General features: G+C 37.8%; 1 protein-coding gene across 1 annotated transcript; it reads right to left on the reverse strand.

The window, feature by feature from the left end:
- Positions 1–1,615: 1,615 nt before the first annotated feature.
- Positions 1,616–18,108, reverse strand: UTP15 (UTP15 small subunit processome component). Its single transcript, XM_025924633.2, has 13 exons — positions 17,950–18,108; positions 14,693–14,865; positions 12,923–13,015; positions 12,640–12,824; positions 10,698–10,876; positions 9,991–10,116; positions 8,240–8,375; positions 6,019–6,103; positions 5,011–5,160; positions 4,190–4,291; positions 3,642–3,775; positions 3,406–3,464; positions 1,616–2,925 (listed from the first exon to the last, which is right to left on the reverse strand). Exons 2-13 carry the CDS (start codon positions 14,780–14,782, stop codon positions 2,708–2,710), a joined length of 1,557 nt encoding a protein of 518 aa, XP_025780418.1. The 5' UTR covers positions 14,783–14,865; positions 17,950–18,108; the 3' UTR covers positions 1,616–2,707.
- Positions 18,109–18,174: the final 66 nt, after the last annotated feature.

The following is an 18,174-nucleotide window of genomic DNA, read 5'->3' on the forward strand; positions in this document are numbered from 1 at the left end:
TCTTTAAACAAACCCATTTACAATCCAAATTCCTTTAAACGACTTAACATTTATACACTTAAAAGTATTTTCTTGAAAACAGCACTTCAAATGCTTGACCAACAAGCAAAGCTCTCCGAAGTACCTAACTCTTATAAATGTAATAAATTAAATGTACGGTGACTTCCTTAATTCTCTGGAACATGTCAATTTTTTTGCAGGCTTAGTAACATGTTAAAGTACTTTTAAACTAGGGGCGCCTGGGTGGCTCAGTCGGTTGAGTGTCCGACTTCGGCTCAGGTCATGATCTCGCGGTCTGTGAGTTCGAGCCCCACATCAGGCTCTGTGCTGATAGCTCAGAGTCTGGAGCCTGCTTCGGATTCTGTGTCTCACTCTCTCTCTGACCCTCCCCCACTTATGCTCTCTCTCTATCTCTCTGTCAAAAATAAATAAAACATTAAAAAAAATTTTTTTTTAAATAAAGTACTTTTAAACTAAAATTCAGGAGTCTAAGATCATTTAGGCATTTTAAATTAGAATCCAAAGGCCAATGTTACATACCATAATATGGCTAACATGCCAATTGTGTTTAAACGCTTTAAATAACAAATACTAACTTGTCCCAATGAATGTAAAAACTCACCTTCACTGTATATTTCATCTAAGAACTGCGGCACTTAGTGAGAAGTCCTCTCAAAGGGAAGCAGTAGTTTTGGGCCCAGAGGCCAGGCCAGTTCACAGTGCCAGGAGGACGAGGAACTCAAGCTTGGGGAATTTAAGAGTAGGTTAACTACTGTAGCTAATTCAGCATTAAATGAGAACACCAACAGTGGATGGTTGTGATGAGAACTGAATAAAATAATTTATGGGAGGGGCGCCTGGGGGGGCTCAGTCAGTTAAGCATTTGACTCCCCATCTCAGCTCAGGTCAGGATCTCAGTGTTTGTGAGATTGAGCCCCGCGTCAGGCTCTGTGCTGACAACACAGAGCCTGCTTGGAATTCTCTCTCTCTGCCCCTCCGCTGCTCACATTCTCACTCTCTCAAAATAAACATTTAAAAACTAATAATATATGGGAAAACCCTTATCACATGTCACACACTTGATGGCAGCTAGTTTTAGACAGAATTTCATCCTCTCAATTTTTACTAGTACACAAATTACCACCATACTTAAGAAGTATTTTTAAAAGCCTTTACATACGACGTTTATTCAAATAAATTAATTATTTCAACATGAAGACAGTTTCTGACCTCATCTAATCTCATAATTACTCAGGGAAGCAAACTCCTGGTTTCTCGTAAGCCAGTGTGCTGTATGTTTACGTAAGTCAATTCATAAAAGGGAAACTACACCTTATTTTTGAGCACAGGCTCTTACCAGACCACAGAAACTTTTTTTTCTGCTTTAAAAAAAAAATAAATCTGAATTCACAGAACTAAATTTTAAGAGGAGATTCCCATTGTAGAATCTTCCTTTAACTAAGGGTCCTTCTAACCCAAGGCATGTTTCCTTACAGACAATTAACACATGAGGTGGCAAAGGAACGGGAAGGCGGGAGAGGTAGCCAGTGTGAAATGTGTGTGCCAGCATTCACTAGCCAGGAACTATCCATCAAGAATTGATACATCTCAGAAATACAAGAAGAAAATAAGAATATCTTTATAAAAAAACGTGACTTACATAGAACTTAAAAAAAAAAAAAATACAACTATTTTCCAAAGCAAGCTACTCTAGCTTGGGTTCTGAAGCACAAGATGATTATGGAAATTGAGGGATAAAAATATAAATACAGATCAGAGAAGATGGTTTTCAGAAGGGTCGGGAGCTACAAGATAAGCTCCAAACATATACAACAAGATGAAAGGCTAATTCTTACAAGAGAAATGACAGATTTTATCACTCCTTTGACCTGAGGCAAGCTGAAAACTGGGTAGAAAAACAACATATCGAGATGGAAGAAAACGTGGTCCACTAAGATCTGTAGACCTTGTTCTGACAAGGATGGTCACGATTCACGGAATAAAAAGAGTATGTGGAATGGAGAATACAATTGTAGGGTATCAAAGCTGCCCCCTCACACTTTCTGAATACATATCTAACTAGTTCAGAGTTAAACTGTTCAGAGCTGGCCACTGATTTGCTGCAACTGGAGCAGAGGCAGTCCCACTACCAGTGGAAGCAGAACATGGGACCCATGATAAATGATGATGTCAAGCAGAGGGAGCCAAGCCTGAAAATCCCAAGGGCACCGATGAGAGTGAAGAGAGAATTTATTTGTCGTTGCCATTTGTTGTGTTGTTGCCGTTGTTGTTTTTCCAGGACAGAAATACAAAATAAAGCACTGTTCCTTTAGCAGGATTCCAGCTGAAACCCATTCCAGATTCTGAACGCCTACCCAGATGTTCATACACAACTTCGCTGTATTAAAATCAGTATCGATTTGTCCAAGGTGAACAATACGCTATGACCAAGATAACGGAGATCTTCCAGCAGAAGATGCCATGGAATAATTCAAAATACAGTACATATTTGGTAAACCGTGGTAAACCACGTCTTAAAATAGGTTCTTATTTTCCAATTATAGTTATTCAGGTCTCTTCCATAAAACTCCTTCTGTGAATAGTTTTGGGGTAGTTTTTAATCTATCAAAGAGATTCTCTTTCCAATAATTAATAGAATCAAATCGATTTCAAGTTAGCAGTTCTTACAGGTCTCTTTAAGCAGACACTATGATTCCACCTTCTTGTTCTCTAGAAATCCATCAGATGCATGCTGCCACACAGAAGTGCTTTCTTTCCTTGTCATAGTAGCAAAGAGCATATCCATCATCCCCAAGGTTTCTAGTAGTTCTCTTTGGTAATCAATCTCTTTCTCTACAAGTCCTTGAAGTAATAAAAACTTTTTGTCAACTACGGGTGACTGACCAATCACAGGAAGATATATATCTGGAAAGAGAAATAAAACACATTAATGGTAAGTATCTTTCTAAACAATAAACGAATAGCCAATGTTTAGGAAAAGTGTAAAAATATTACCTACAAAGGTACTGAAAAATCTGTACTTATTTTACAATTTATGATTTACAGAAAGTAAACAGTCCAACTGAATAAATGTATTCAAAAAGAAATAATTACAGAAAGTAAATTGTAGAGGTTCTTACTTCATTTTCTCATTAAAAAATAGTCATCATTAGTGATGTCTAAGACAAAGTTCTTTAATTATAATTATTCTCAGCAATTCAGAACTACTGTAAACATTTTACTTCCTTTAAAATGCATTGTTTTGCTAATGTTGTTTGTTTCCTTCATGATAATCTCTACTGGAGAACTGATAAAACAAGATATTGTAATCTATTTGATTTCATTATCTGACACCTCTATTGTTGCAAGCATGCTAGGATTTTTCAGGTTTTAACAACTACTCACCAATAATTATTTCAGCAGCATTGATCAAAACAGGGGCAAATCTTGGCTGAGAAAGATTCCTAAAAAGCAAAAATTATTTACTGAAACTTGCAATCTTTCCCAAAAGGTCCTTAAAATAGATTTACTGAATTGTTCCTTCAGTTGTCTACAAAGGTCAATCTAAAAGTAAATGTCTCTCATTTGAGATAAAGAAGGATTTCCGATGCAAAATACAGGTTTCATGACATAAAACATACCGTATCAAAAAATTAAGAACACGACTGATTTCCTTTTCATCCCGGCCTGCAAGGGCATTTGCAAGGACTCCTCTTCGATTTAGCTCCTTTATGATGGAAACTGTAATCTCAGGTGTCTTTATTGTACAACTAGGCTAGAAAAATTTTCAGAGTCAACACGAGCAGATAAGACATCAAAGGAAAAAGATCATAGTCTTGGAACTCACTAACAATTACCGAAGTTAAATAGGTTTTTATCTTTACAGTTTGGAGTAATGGTAATGCACAAGACAAGTAATAAAATGAGTCTTTTAAAAATATGCTCCTTACGGGTTCATCAACTGTAACAAATGTACCATTTTGGTGGGGGATGCTAGTAATAGGAGAGGCTATGTATGTGTAGGGCAGGGAATATATGGGATATCTCTGTACCTTTCCCTCAATTTTGCTGTGAATCTAAAACTGTTCTAAAAAACTAGAGTCTTACTAAAAATAAAAATAAAATTTTAAACACACACACACACACACACACAGCATATTGTATGTATGTATACATGCTCCTCACTTACCTCAAGGACTCTGTCAAGTGCTTTAGAGACCCGGAAATTTTTCAGATCCCTGTCATATAATTCTAGGTGTTTCTTTGATGGCCTGTTGATCAAAATGTCATCCTGTATTACAAAGCAAATTTATAAAGAAAAATCAGTTTCTGTATAGAGTTGCATTGAAAACAAATTTTTTCATAGTGGTATTTTTTTACACCAGGGTGACCCTGAACTGCGTAATAAATACCAGGCATATGCCAAGAATGCAGACTAATTGAAAATGGAATACTTTGCCACGTCAATGTATTATTAACTCTCCTATGACTTAACTTATAACATATACACAACACCTCACTCTGGGCAAATATTACTCATTTCAGTTCTCTTTACGTGGCAGCCTACGTGACCTGGCAGAAAGAGAAACCAAGAATGTGAGAAACAGATCTAGTCCCAACAACTCTGGTAACCAGTAACGAAATGCTACATAGACCGTAACTTCTTTGTATCTCCATCTCCTCAGATGCCAAATGGGGACATAACTGGCTCTGCTACTGTTCAGGGTTGTTTAGGACATTCAATCAGATACCATATGAAAGATATTGCTTTTGAAAACAGTAAAATACTGTAACATTATAATGATCCACGATATTAAAGTACTCCTTATTCCCCACTACTTATTAATAATGTTCCCAATCTAGCAATCTGGAGAGAGAGCTAATGTAGACAAAAGCAAAATAAAGCTAAATGCCATGTGAACTACACGTTCCAATAACATGCAGGGACTGAGTTGGCTACTCTAACAAACTACACCATCTAAAAAGAAAATGTAAGAAATACACAAATACCCGTTGCTTCATGTAATTTTTTCCTTTAATAAAAGTTCGATACGCAGGCCTTCTTCTCCTGGGAAGAGAATCCTTCTTTGCTTCAGATTTCCTATGTTTAACACTTAGTATTCCATTGGTCATTCCCACAACTATTGTCTCATCTTCATGCTAAAAGCAATTAGAAACATAAGTTAGTCTATTCCTAACACATCATTTATCTTACTTTTTCTTCAAAACACCATTTATAAAGCGTTTTCTGCTTATCCGCACTTTCACAAGAGTTCCATTCAGATAGAGATACTTTGCCTAACAATGATCTATGCAAAAAGTCAGAACAAATCATTTTTTATTCCAGGATATGATTTTACTGATAGAACATGTTATATCCAGTGTAAATTATCACTGGCACTTTGTACAATAATACAGAATTAATGACATCTTGGGGAACTTCTAAAATAATTTTTTTCCTACATCCTCTTACTAGGAAAAGGATTGTGTGATGGCATGACTTTCCACAGTCTGGCCAAGAGAATATTTTATAATAAGCTTTTCCTCTTCTAATTCAGATTTCTATATGATGTATTCAAATTTCCTCTTCTTCCACGGCTCATGAAACTTGACAGTGGACATTCCAGAAAGAGCATCAACAAAGACAAGCATGTTCACTTTATCTCCTTCTCACTCTCCTCTTTTTTTTTCCCCCTCAGAGAGCCAATGTGACTTTCTAGAGTATGTTAACCCTAAGTTAAATGTGTTGAAAAGAGATTTAACAATTTCCCAGATCCTGTCTTTAGAGTTAACAATGCCTACAGCTGTACTTGGTTTGAAGCTGTATGGTGAACAAGACCTAAATCTCAATTCATACTAAATTACTGGGACAAGTCATATAATAGCAACTGTCTTAACTATTTCATGTGGCAAGAAGAAAATAAGATTTATTCAAATACAAAGATAAACTGTAAAATTCCATTTCAGTTTCACTCAACAATGTTAGTGAAAGCTTTAAAAAGGGCTAAAAATACTTACTGCAAGTGCAAGACTCAAAATTGAAGCTGCATAATCAAAACTGTGGACTACTTTATAGGAAGTCGTGCTATATATTTTCACCTTCCTGATAAAAAGGAAAGGTTTGTCATAAATCACCTTGGAAAGGAGTATAAAATGCAAATTTTCTACTTTTTAGAAATATATAAACATTAAATTTTACACATCAATGAAGGAAAATAACAATTAATAATATTAACTGCAAACTAATTCATCACTGAATCTTTTACAACTGAACTGTTTGTCAGCACTAGCCATGTCTGTACAAAGACCTGACTAGTCACCAGAAGAATAGACCGCGAACCAACGTAGCCTGAAGATGACACGTGAGAGTAAAGAGAAAGTATCAAAGCCCACTGGAAGTCAAAAGAGCAGGGTTTCTCAACGTTAGCATGCTCTGCACCATGGGCCAGATCAGTCTTTGTTGTGGAGGCTGTTCTGTGCACTGCAGGAAGCTCAGCAGCATCCTGAACCACTACCCACAGCAGGCCAGCAGCTCACCACTGCCAACTGGTGCCAACAACCCATAATGTCTCTAGCTGCTGCCGCGCATCCTCTTGGAGACACAAGTCACTGTGGGCTGAGAACCGTGAACAGAGCCAACTCACACTTGATTTTTGAGGGACACATCTAAAACCTGAGTCCCAGGGGCGCCTGAGTGGCTCAGTTGGTTAAGCGTCCGACTTCAGCTCAGGACACGATCTTGCAATCCATGAGTTCAAGCCCTGCGTCGGGCTCTGTGCTGACAGCTCAGAGCCTGGAGGCTCCTTCAGATTCTGTGTCTCCCTCTCTTTCTGCCTCACCCCCCCACTTGCATACACTCTCTCTCTCTCTCTCTCTCTCAAAAAAATAAACAAACATACATTTAAAAAAAGTTTTTTTTAAACTCGAGTCCCAAATTGCCTAGTAACACCATTTCAGAGAATCTGCTACCTATTTACATAATAAATTCCTTTCTGTTTAAAATATTTTCTAGCTTTTATTTTTTTTATTTTTTTATTTTTTTAATTTTTTTTTCAACGTTTTTATTTATTTTTTTTTGGGACAGAGAGAGACAGAGCATGAACGGGGGAGGGGCAGAGAGAGAGGGAGACACAGAATCGGAAACAGGCTCCAGGCTCCGAGCCATCAGCCCAGAGCCTGACACGGGGCTCGAACTCCCGGACCGCGAGATCGTGACCTGGCTGAAGCCGGATGCTTAACCGACTGCGCCACCCAGGCGCCCCGTCTAGCTTTTAAAATATGTATTAAGCATACTGAAAAACCAAGGCTTTCCATAATAGTGAAAATAGGAAATATGGAAACAAAATGACCAAAAACAAACAAATGTAAGTAACTACAAGAACTGTGCCATAGTTCTAGCCACATGCTACTGAGCACTTGAAGGGTGGTTATGAAAATGAAGAGCCAAATTTTCAATTTTACTTGATTTTAATTAACTTATTTTAATTTTAAAACTGAGGCAGTATTAAAACATTTTTTCTGTTAAACAAAACTATATTTCACTTTAATCACTATAAATTACCACATCATAGGGCACATATTGGATGCTTAATTTGTCTCTAGTCTCTTGGTAATAATTTTTACACGGATTACGCGTTGAAATGATATTTTAGATACACTGAACTAAATGAAACATATTATTAAATTAATTTTACCTAGTTCCTTTTGCCTTTTTGTGGCTACTACAATATTTAAAACTACTTATGTAGCCCACATCTTATTTCTGTTGGCCAGCACTGTTCTAGAACTTTAACTAATGGAATACTACTGCTTATATAAAAAAGGAATATTTGAATCACGTTCAAGTATAGAAACTTTCACATACAATTTTAACTTTTGAAGAATATAAGCTAGAATGTATACATACACTCAGAAGAAATCTTTTAAAATATACAAATATATACACAAAGGATTTTTTAAAGCCACAGAATAACATAGACTATTTTAAAGATTAACGTTCAAATGGTTCAGTAAAATTCCTTAAGTATGCAAGTTAACGCACTAAATTTTGTCAAGTGAGGAAATAAGTTTACTGTATTGTAAATAAAAGGTCAAAACTATTTTCAACTCAATAGATTTTCAAAGAAGTCATTTGACAGAACATTTATTTCATCACAAATACTGCAGAAATAACTCATTTTCTCAAGCAGTAAATATTTGTACAATACCAATAATAAGGAAAGAAAATGAAAATGCTAACCTATCCAGTGACCCAGAGAGTAACCTCTGTCCAGAGCTGCTCAGATATAAACATGTCACAGTTTTATGATGATTTTTCAAAGATACTAGCAACTGTCCTCCTTTTAGTACGTCCCAGATTTTAACATAACGACCTCCTATAGAAAGAAATCATCATTAGTTTGAAATTCTGCCTCTACATTCAATAGTTTCAAGATTTGAAAAGCATTCTTTACTAGACTCTGCACAGCATGGAGGTGAAGTGAAGGGTTCTGCAAAACTGCCCCGTTTCAATGCTGTCTCTATCATTTATTGAGTTTGTAACTGATGATAACAAATAGTTCCTACCACGAAGAACTGTTACAACGAAAAATTGTTGCATACCTGTAAAGTTCACAGAACTGCCTACAAAATAAAAAGTATAACCAAAATGGATTTTAAAATTGTAATAAAATCATTCTGCAAAAGAAACGGGTCACTACAGAAATGAATAATAGAGTTTCATTTCCTAAAAAGTTTGTGAATCCCAACAAAACTGAAAAATTTCCCTATCACTTCTACTCTAAGAGTTAGAAGCGTCCTTAAAGGCAATTTAATCTAAAAGTTTAAAAAGAATTCTTCTACTATAGCATCTTCTATTTCAATGAAATATTACACAGAAGTCTAGAAGGTAAAATTGAAGAATGAATTGGAGAGGGGGGAGCAAAGGTCTTACCTATCCTGCCTGGGAAACCGGGCCTGGGAGCCAATTCATAGTCCCTGTCTCACCGCATGCGGCAGCTCATGAGAGCACAGTTTAAAACAAGTGATCCTATCCAAACTCTCATTTTCAAAGTCTACAGGAGTTAAGGGATTTTCCAAGGTCATACAATTAGCTAGTGACACAGTGGAGATTAGCACACACGTGTCCATTCTCCCCATTCAGCTTGTTTCCATTTCTCAAAATAACATCAAGAAAAATGGATACATCTGACAATGTCATCAATTTATTTTGAAACTAAACAGGTACTGGGGAAGAAGTACAAAACAGGGTAATTTCTATTCGGGTTTTAGAATTAAGAAAAAAAATCTATACACACAGCCATATACGTGCTATGAATTATACACACCACCTTTGTATTCTAATGTCAACACATTAACTTTGACTTGATAAATCAAAGAAGCCGATTTATTTCTCCCATTCTCATTTTGAAAATGCTCTAGGATCAACAGTACAGAAAAATACCTCAGTTCCAGCTTGATGAAAAACGTACCAAGACCCCTTTTGAACGCCACATTATACCCTCCTCCAGAACTACTGGCTATTTTCTGGACAAAGTCCCTTCAATCAAAAGAGACATAACAACAGACAAGCCTGATTCTAGAATTGAAAGAAATGTGATCTCTTTCAACCTAAGATTTCTTAGGTAGGAATAACAGGCATACAACCTGGATTTCTGGCTTATATACACAATGCAGGCTCTCGAGTTCTGGGATTTCAGATCCGCCACTCTATCGTGGACAAATTACTTGAAAAACTTTTATTTATTTCCTTAGTTGCAAAATAGGGAGAAAACTCACTCACTTCTAGGCTCAATAATTTGTATAGAAGAGCCCAGTACCTGGCTCACATTAGGTAGTCAATAAATAACAACTGCTTGCTTGTCCTGTTTATCAAGTGAGCAAAACCTAGGTATGTAATTCAAGTGCACAATATTAAATTATAAAAAGTAACTGATAAAGACATAACTGACTCAAAACCAACTATCTAGGTAAAAGCAATTTTTAAAATACCTGCTGATACCAGAAGACCTCCAGAGGGAAAGAGCAGGACACTCTCCACTGGCTGCCCATGCTCAACAGAGATCACACTCTTATTGGTTCGTGCGTCAAACATCTTGAGGGTATGATCATATGACCCTAAAATGTCAATTTTGGTATTAGGTGAGTTTCGTTACTCAAATCAACAAAAACTAAATATACGTGTGTGTATGCAAACAAATTTGAAAAGGAGAAAGGGCTTAGATAAAATTTAAAGACACATATATACGTTCATGATGACAAAGTACCTACAAACTCTGGGACCACTGATTATTTCTGAAAAAGCATTACTATACCATACTATATCATATAGGACCTTAAACTATTCCCATCTTCAAGTTATTGTCACTACTCAATCACCTGGGAACCTCTGCACAAGCACCCACAAAGACTGAACTCCATTATCTTTGTTTCTCAGCTGCTTGGAGGCTCTGTGAAAACCAGAGTACTAAACCATAGTTCAGACACTCATGTTTTCAAGGAAGCCTTATGTTTCCAAACACACTTGGAAGACAATAAGAACAATCACCAAAAGAAGAAAAAGAAAAGAATTGGATAAACAGAAACATATTCCTTTATAAAATTTTTTACATTGCTCTATCCCAAAAGAGTCCCAAAGCAGCGTCAAATTATATCACAATAAAATGATCAACTTCAGGAGGGAAAAACAGTTCACCAACCTGTTACAAAGAGATCTGGGTTCAGTTTGCTAGCACATCCACACCTCACATAATCAGAATGTTCTTTGAATGTCAGAATTTCTTTGGAGTTTGGAATATCCCACAATTTAACCGTATAATCATCCGCCCCAGAGACCACATGATATTTGTCAGCTGTAAAATCGACTGTATGAACTGCTCTAAAAAATTAAGGATCAGTATGTTAAACAGCAAGAAAAAAACTAACATAAAACATAAAACTCTGCTTTTCCCCAAATAACAAAAAAAGCTCAGTTTTAGGGAGTAATTGTAGGGGGAAATCATGAGAGAAAAATCTTTAAAACAGATATCCGTCCCTAAGCCAATTTAAAATTCTAAATACCCTTAATAATTAATAATATTTAATAATTTAATTAAATTTAATTTATTTATTATATTTATTTATTATATTTATTTATTTATTTACTTAATAATTAATAATATTCAACAGCCTTACAAGTTATTTTCTATATGTTAACAATTCTACAAAACTGCTCAATAAAGGTAAACGTTCTAAATGTTGGAGCAAAGGTACTTTTAATTGAAAAACTTTCAAAATGGGGGACAGGCGCCTGGGTGGCTCAGCTGGTTGGGCGCTGACAGCACAGAACATGCTTGGGATTCTCTCTCTGCCCCTCCCCCGCTCACTCACACCCTCTCTCTCTCTCAAAAGAAATGGATAAACACTTAAAAAAATTTTTCAGGGGCACCTGCGTGGCTCAGTCAGTTAAGCTTCTGATTCTTGATTTCAGCTCAGGCCATGACCTCACGGTCTCTAGGATCGAGTCCCACGTCAGGCTCTGTGCTGACAGCAACAGAGCCTGCTTGGGATTCTCTCTCTCCCCCTCTCCCAAAATAATAAACTTACTTAAAAAAAATATTTCAAAATGGGTAGTTCTTTACAAAATTCTAAGAAGACTTGACACTAAGTAGGATCATGTTAAGTGAATTTGTTATATTTTAAATGTTTCACTTATGAGAAAAGACCTTCCTGATAATACACTGTAAAAAACACTTCAGATTTTTAAATCAGTAGCAAATGTCAGAATTGAAAGTGGTAATTCTGATATAAAGTTATAATATAAAATTGCCCTGACCATTTATCAAGGGGAAAATATTAAATTCAAGAAGAAAAGGGGCGCCTGGGTGGCGCAGTCGGTTGAGCGTCCGACTTCAGCCAGGTCACGATCTCGCGGTCCGGGAGTTCGAGACCCGCGTCGGGCTCTGGGCTGATGGCTCAGAGCCTGGAGCCTGTTTCCGATTCTGTGTCTCCCTCTCTCTCTGCCCCTCCCCCGTTCATGCTCTGTCTCTCTCTGTCCCAAAAATAAATAAACGTTGAAAAAAAAAAAAATTTAAAAAAAAGAAGAAAAAATCAACCTTCCAACTTGACTTCAAAATGAGAACCTCCACTATAGTTCAGCCTATAGAGTTCTCATTCATAGTTGTGAGGTACCTTTAGATCAGTGGTTTATAACCTTGACTGATCACAGAACTCACTAAGAAATTACATGAAAGCTATAGGAAATCTTCCCGGAAAAACATAACATTTCTTCAAATGTCACAAACAATTCTACAGAATTCATGAGCCCCATCAAACTGGACCATAGGACTGGCCTAGATTAAGCACTCTGTCCTTGAACAATCATGAAATAAAGTATATACAGGTACATAATCTTCACAGAACTTCTCTATGTTTTTATTCAAAGCCCCAAAAAAAGAAACCAAAAAAGCTTACAACAACAAAACAACAAAGGACACATAAAAACCAACTGTCTGTAACAATATGGTGACAGATGTTAACTAGACTTATTATTTTGCAACATATACAAATATCGAACATACAACTGAAACTAACATAATGTTTTGTTAATTATACCTCAGTTAAAAAAAAATTGTTTTTAAATTTTTAAACACTGGCTCTTACTTAGTATGGCCTTCAAAGTGCCTGAGGGGAGCTCTCCCAGTTATATCAAAAAGCTGAACTCCACCATCTTCACTGCCAGCCACAAGCAGTCTACCATCCTGACGAAAAGTAGCACAGTATGCTGTGTCTTTAAATCGGGAAAAGGTTTTTATAGGTTCTTGAGAATATCGGCCATAAATGTGAATCTATGAAAAGATAAAAAACACAGTACTTAACCAAATGCCTCTAGATCAGTAGTACATATAAAGACACACAAAAAAAATAAATGTAGTATTATATTTACCCTCGAGGAAGCTGTGACAGCGTAATTATATGGAGGCTGCGGAGAAAAGTCTACTTTTGACACTGCACCAAACTCCTTGATCTGAACAGGGGTCTTAACAAAACAAAATACAAAGTATTAACAGAGTTACAACTGGTAAGACTGTTCAAGCATTACATAATTTCTTACTCGATCGTTTCACTTTGTTCTTAGTAACATTTACTAGGTTGTAGCTAATACAGAAGTATGAAAAAGCAAACAAGGTCCAAATAACATCACCCAGACCATCCTGGCTGTCATTAAAGTAAATAACTATATGGCTGGAAAACCATACTCCACTCTTTCTCTTCAGTTGTGGAGTTTTCTGTGATTATTACTGGGGAGAAAAAGTTATGCCTGTGCCAGCATACATTTAACCATGTATTCTGTAACTGACACAAAGATCACACCATGCAGGCTGTTCTGAACCTCGCTTCCTTTCACCCAATTACACATCTCAGCTAATTTTTCATATGATCAATAGATTTGCCGTCAATTATAGGGTACATCATAATTTACTTTACCGGTCCGCTACTAAGGGACACAGGTTTTCCCAGAATTTCTAGCATTACAAATAATACTTTAATCAACATCTATATACCTGTATCTCAGCAAATTTAGGGGACTGTAATCTTTGGGTAAGTTTCAAACTGTGGAACTTACATGGCCAAAAGGTATTTTTATCACAATAGATAATGCGAAACTGCCCTCCAGAAAGTCTGCATCAATTTTCCTCCCTCAAGTAGCAATGATCAAAATTTTTCAGGGGCGCCTGGGTGGCGCAGTCGGTTAAGCGTCCGACTTCAGCCAGGTCACGATCTCACGGTCCGTGAGTTCGAGCCCCGCGTCAGGCTCTGGGCTGATGGCTCGGAGCCTGGAGCCTGTTTCCGATTCTGTGTCTCCCTCTCTCTCTGCCCCTCCCCCGTTCATGCTCTGTCTTTCTCCGTCCCAAAAATAAATAAACGTTGAAAAAAAAAAATTAAAAAAAAAAAAATTTTTCATTTGTGCCAATATAACAGATGAAAAGTAGTATCCAAATTATTGTGGTAACTGACATTTCTTTATGAGTGAAGCCACAGCTCTTTTATACATTTTATTGGTCATTTAAGTTTCTTGTTCCATTAACCTCCCAATCCCAATCTTTTTCCCCTTTTCTATTTAGTGTTCATCTTTTAAAAAAAATAATTTTCAAGCTTTTAAAGATAGTCTAGCAGAATTAATTCTGCATCACTTTCTCCTTAGTTTTGCAAAGGCAAAAAAAATTTTCTCGCATGACATTCAAATTCTAAGATTTAATTCATTTGCCATTCATTAATCATCTATTCTGCGCTAGGTCCTTGTATGATTAAAATGATTAAGCAGTAGGGACTTTTATAAAAAATTCTGAGAAAAAACATCAGCTGGGGCGCCTGGGTGGCGCAGTCAGTTAAGCGTCCGACTTCAGCCAGGTCACGATCTCGCAGTCCGTGAGTTCGAGCCCCGCGTCAGGCTCTGGGCTGATGGCTCAGAGCCTGGAGCCTGTTTCCGATTCTGTGTCTCCCTCTCTCTCTGCCCCTCCCCCGTTCATGCTCTGTCTCTCTCTGTCCCAAAAATAAATAAACGTTGGAAAAAAAAAATTAAAAAAAAACAAAACAAAAAAAAAAAAACATCAGCTACCTAATTTTCTATTAGTTCCTATTAGAGTATCCAAAGTATAACATATGCTGGAGAAATGAGCATCAGCACAACCCCCTCGTTACTGTCTCCACTTACCTTATAGTTGTTCCAGTACAGTGTGTCTTGGGTGATTTTTTCACCAAGTATAGGATACGTCTGAATAGCTACAGGCTTATAACCAGCCATAATTTCATATAATTGGACTGTTATCCAAGAATAAATAGTTTGAAATTGATGTTAGAAATAATTACAGTGACTCTGCTTTATGTCTGAAAAAGAAAACATTTTAAATACATGTTATTCTTAAACCTGTATAACTTTCACTTTGTGTCTTTTCAAAAGGCTGTGTGGTAGCTTATAGGATTAGTGACCAATAAACCATTTAACACAGAAGAGACAACCTTAAGGAAGCAGGTAGAATACAGATAGGACTACCAGAGTGCACCCTCTACTCAGCTATACACATAAGCTGTACACAAATATTCTCACATCTAACTAGCCAATTTACAACACCTGGAAGTAAGTCCGGCTCAACCATTCATCCAGTAGCCAAAGCAGAAGTGCACTGGCTTGGATTGCTTATTTCTTAACAACAGAAAGCATTAAGGTGAAACTGCAAATGGAAAAGTTTCCTGAAACCAAATTTAAGATAACATTCAATCTATAAGAACACAGTCTAGGGTCTTGACTTCCTGAAAGCCTTAGAAATACCAAGAAGGAAAACAAAGCTAGTATTCTAATGGAAAAGCTTAAAATTAAAAATTTTTTAAATTCTTTTTTAATGTTTATTTACTCTTTGAGAGAGAGAGAGCGCGCGTGCACACAGGCGAGGGGCAGAGAGAGGGAGACAGAATCTGAAACAGGCCTCAGGCTCTGGGCTGTCAGCATAGAGCCCAACGCGGGGCTCGAGCTCATGAACGGTGAGATCATGACCTGAGCCAAAGTTGGACGCTTAACCGATTGAGCCACCCAGGCAACCCAGAGAAGCTTAAAATTAAATTTAAGAAAAGGGGCTCCTGAGTGGCTGAGTCATTAAGTGTCCAACTCTTGATTGCAGCTCAGGTCATGTTCTCCTGGTTCTTGGGATTCAGCCCCACAAAGGGCTCTGTGCTGACAGGGGAACCTGCTTGGGATTCTCTCTGTCTCCCTCTCTCCTCTCTGCCCCATCTCTAAGAAGAAATAAATAAATAAATTTTTTTTTAAACAGTAGGATAAAAATGAATTAAAACTTTTAACTAACATAGAATTAAGCCAAAACATCTCTCCAAAACTATTCAGCTGTAAAAGAGATTCATGTTATCAGTGGTGCAACTCATTGTCTATCCCAAAAAGCCTGGTAACAGTGCATGAGTAATACCAAAATGAATAGGGATGGCATATGCTAAAGGCTATTTTGATGAAACACAGCAATCAATGATTAAAAGGAAGGAAACGTTTCTTTCATTCAAGTACCTACACTGTATAGGGCACTGTTCTAGGCTCTGGAGATACTATGTTGAGTAAAACAGATATGGGTCAGAGCTTTCACACACTCCAATATTCTCCATTTTAGGTGGTGATTGGCAGAATCTAGGACTATGGAATCAGTTTTGACTTGTCCTTCCTCTTCACTTTTAACATCCAAGTAGTTAAGATGATTTTACCTCCCAGATCTTTCTAAACTTCCATCATGTCCACTCTACCAAGTTCCACTGCCCTAATCAGATCTTCTCATCTACTGATATGGTGCAGTATTAAGGGCTCCTGACTCCCTCATTCATCTTTTAAATAGCCATCAGCAAGATCCAGCTTTTGCTACAAAGCCCAACCTTGCCTGAAAATAAAGGTCTAACCTCCCTAACATGGCATGTGATCTGGCCCTTGCTTACCTTTCCAGCTTCACTTCTTTGTTACTCCCTTTTAACACAGCATTCTCTTTCTTCTCTCATTCTTTGCTCATTTGTCCTCTTTTGCCAGGAATGATCTCCATCTACCCACTTGCTGTTTATCATTTAAAGCTCAACTCAAGAATCATATCCCCCAGGAAACCTTCTGTGAACTAATCCTACTTCACTCTGCATATTTCTGTCACTGTGCATAGTAAAATTGCATTTGTAATGATCTCTTTTTCCTACTAAACTGAACATTTTGTACCTGGAAGATTTTTTTTAAGTGCTCAAAGAAAACTTGTGGAAGGAAGGAAAGAAAGCATTGTGTTGGGTTCTATGGAAAAACACAAAATTAAAATCACAAATGGTGTCTGTAATATGAACATTACTACACAGTGAGAGTCAACAAACTTCTTCTGTAAGGAACCAGAAGATAAATATCTTAAGCTTTGCTGGCCAACAGGCAAAATGGAGAATATCATGTTGTTACAAGAAAGCAAGCAAGAAAAAAAATCCCAATTTTTTACTAACCCCCCCCCCAAATAATTATGAGTACAATTTTATGTTTACAAATGAAAAGAATGAGATTTATGGAGGCGGGGAATAATATTTTACTCACTTCGGGTTCAAAGTGCTTCCCGGCATCAAACAGATTGCAAACAGTTACCTGTGAAACAATTCTAGGCTCACTGGCAGGCGAAAAGAAACCATCACTTGCCCAGATTTAGCCTGCGGCTCCTTCCCTTACTAGCATACAGGCAAAGCCATCCCTTACTAGAATATCGGCAAAGGAATACCTAACTCTGCCTCGAGAGAAACAGTGTAAAGCTTTAAATGTTTACAAGTAAGGAGTAGTAGTGGTTTGCCAGATAAAAGTGAGATACAGCACTGGAGGAAAGGGAGAGGGGGAACACAACACAATACAAAGGCATGCAGGCAAGAAATGATGTGAAAATGAGTCAGAAAATGATCAGGGAGAGGTCACAGCCTGAGAAACTGAAACTAAATGAATAGACACTACTACAATCCGACGCAGAATAACAGATATATGCTATAAGTAACGTACAAAGTACTAAGCGCTCAAAAAAGATTTTTACTTCTAACCGGGAGGCTCCCAGAAAGACTCACAGTCCATTGCAGCTCGGCCTTGACGTATAAGATCAAAACAGACTGACCTCTTAAGATGAGCACAAGCACACGGGGTGAGGGCAGCATTCGAAACCGAGGGAACATCATTAGCAAAGACAGAGATGGAAATTTGCCCATTGCCTCGGAGGGATGCGCATTAATAACGGTGCACAAGCGAGAATGTGGTCGTAGAAGGGGCAAATATGGGTCGAAGCTAAGCGGTGGGGATCCTGAGAGGTTGGTTAAAGAGTTTCAGCCCGTCTGCGAAGACTGGGAAGCCCCAGAGGAGCACGCGAGATAGCAAAGCAGGCCCGATATGAGTCCGGACTGCGCCCACCAGGAGCCGCCTTCACCTACCTCCGATAGGCCCCGCGGGTCCGCCGGGACACTTTGTGTCCAAGGAGAATTTCTTGGATTCGGCCAGCCCCCACCCGGACTATTAAGGCTCACTCGCGGAAGATCACGCGGACTCTACACGGCGCCGCCGAGACACAGAGAGGGCAGAACTACCTGGCCGGTCGCACAAAAGTGACGTAAGGGCGTAAGCTCACGTGACTTACGCGGCCAGGAGTCGTAGGGGCG

This window comes from Puma concolor, chromosome A1, assembly GCF_028749965.1.
Source record: "Puma concolor isolate L17-30 chromosome A1, mPumCon1.1.hap2, whole genome shotgun sequence".
Classification (NCBI taxonomy): Eukaryota; Metazoa; Chordata; class Mammalia; order Carnivora; family Felidae; genus Puma; species Puma concolor.

Excerpts from the sequence above, each read along its gene's own strand:
- UTP15 (XM_025924633.2), bottom strand. The coding sequence starts at position 14,782 with ATGGCTGGTTATAAGCCTGTAGCTATTCAGACGTATCCTATACTTGGT. Across the intron at positions 13,016-14,692 it reads TGTACTGGAACAACTATAAG|ACCCCTGTTCAGATCAAGGA; the intron begins GTAAGTGGAGAC and ends TGTTTTGTTAAG. Across the intron at positions 5,161-6,018 it reads TTTTGAGTCTTGCACTTGCA|CATGAAGATGAGACAATAGT; the intron begins GTAAGTATTTTT and ends AATTGCTTTTAG.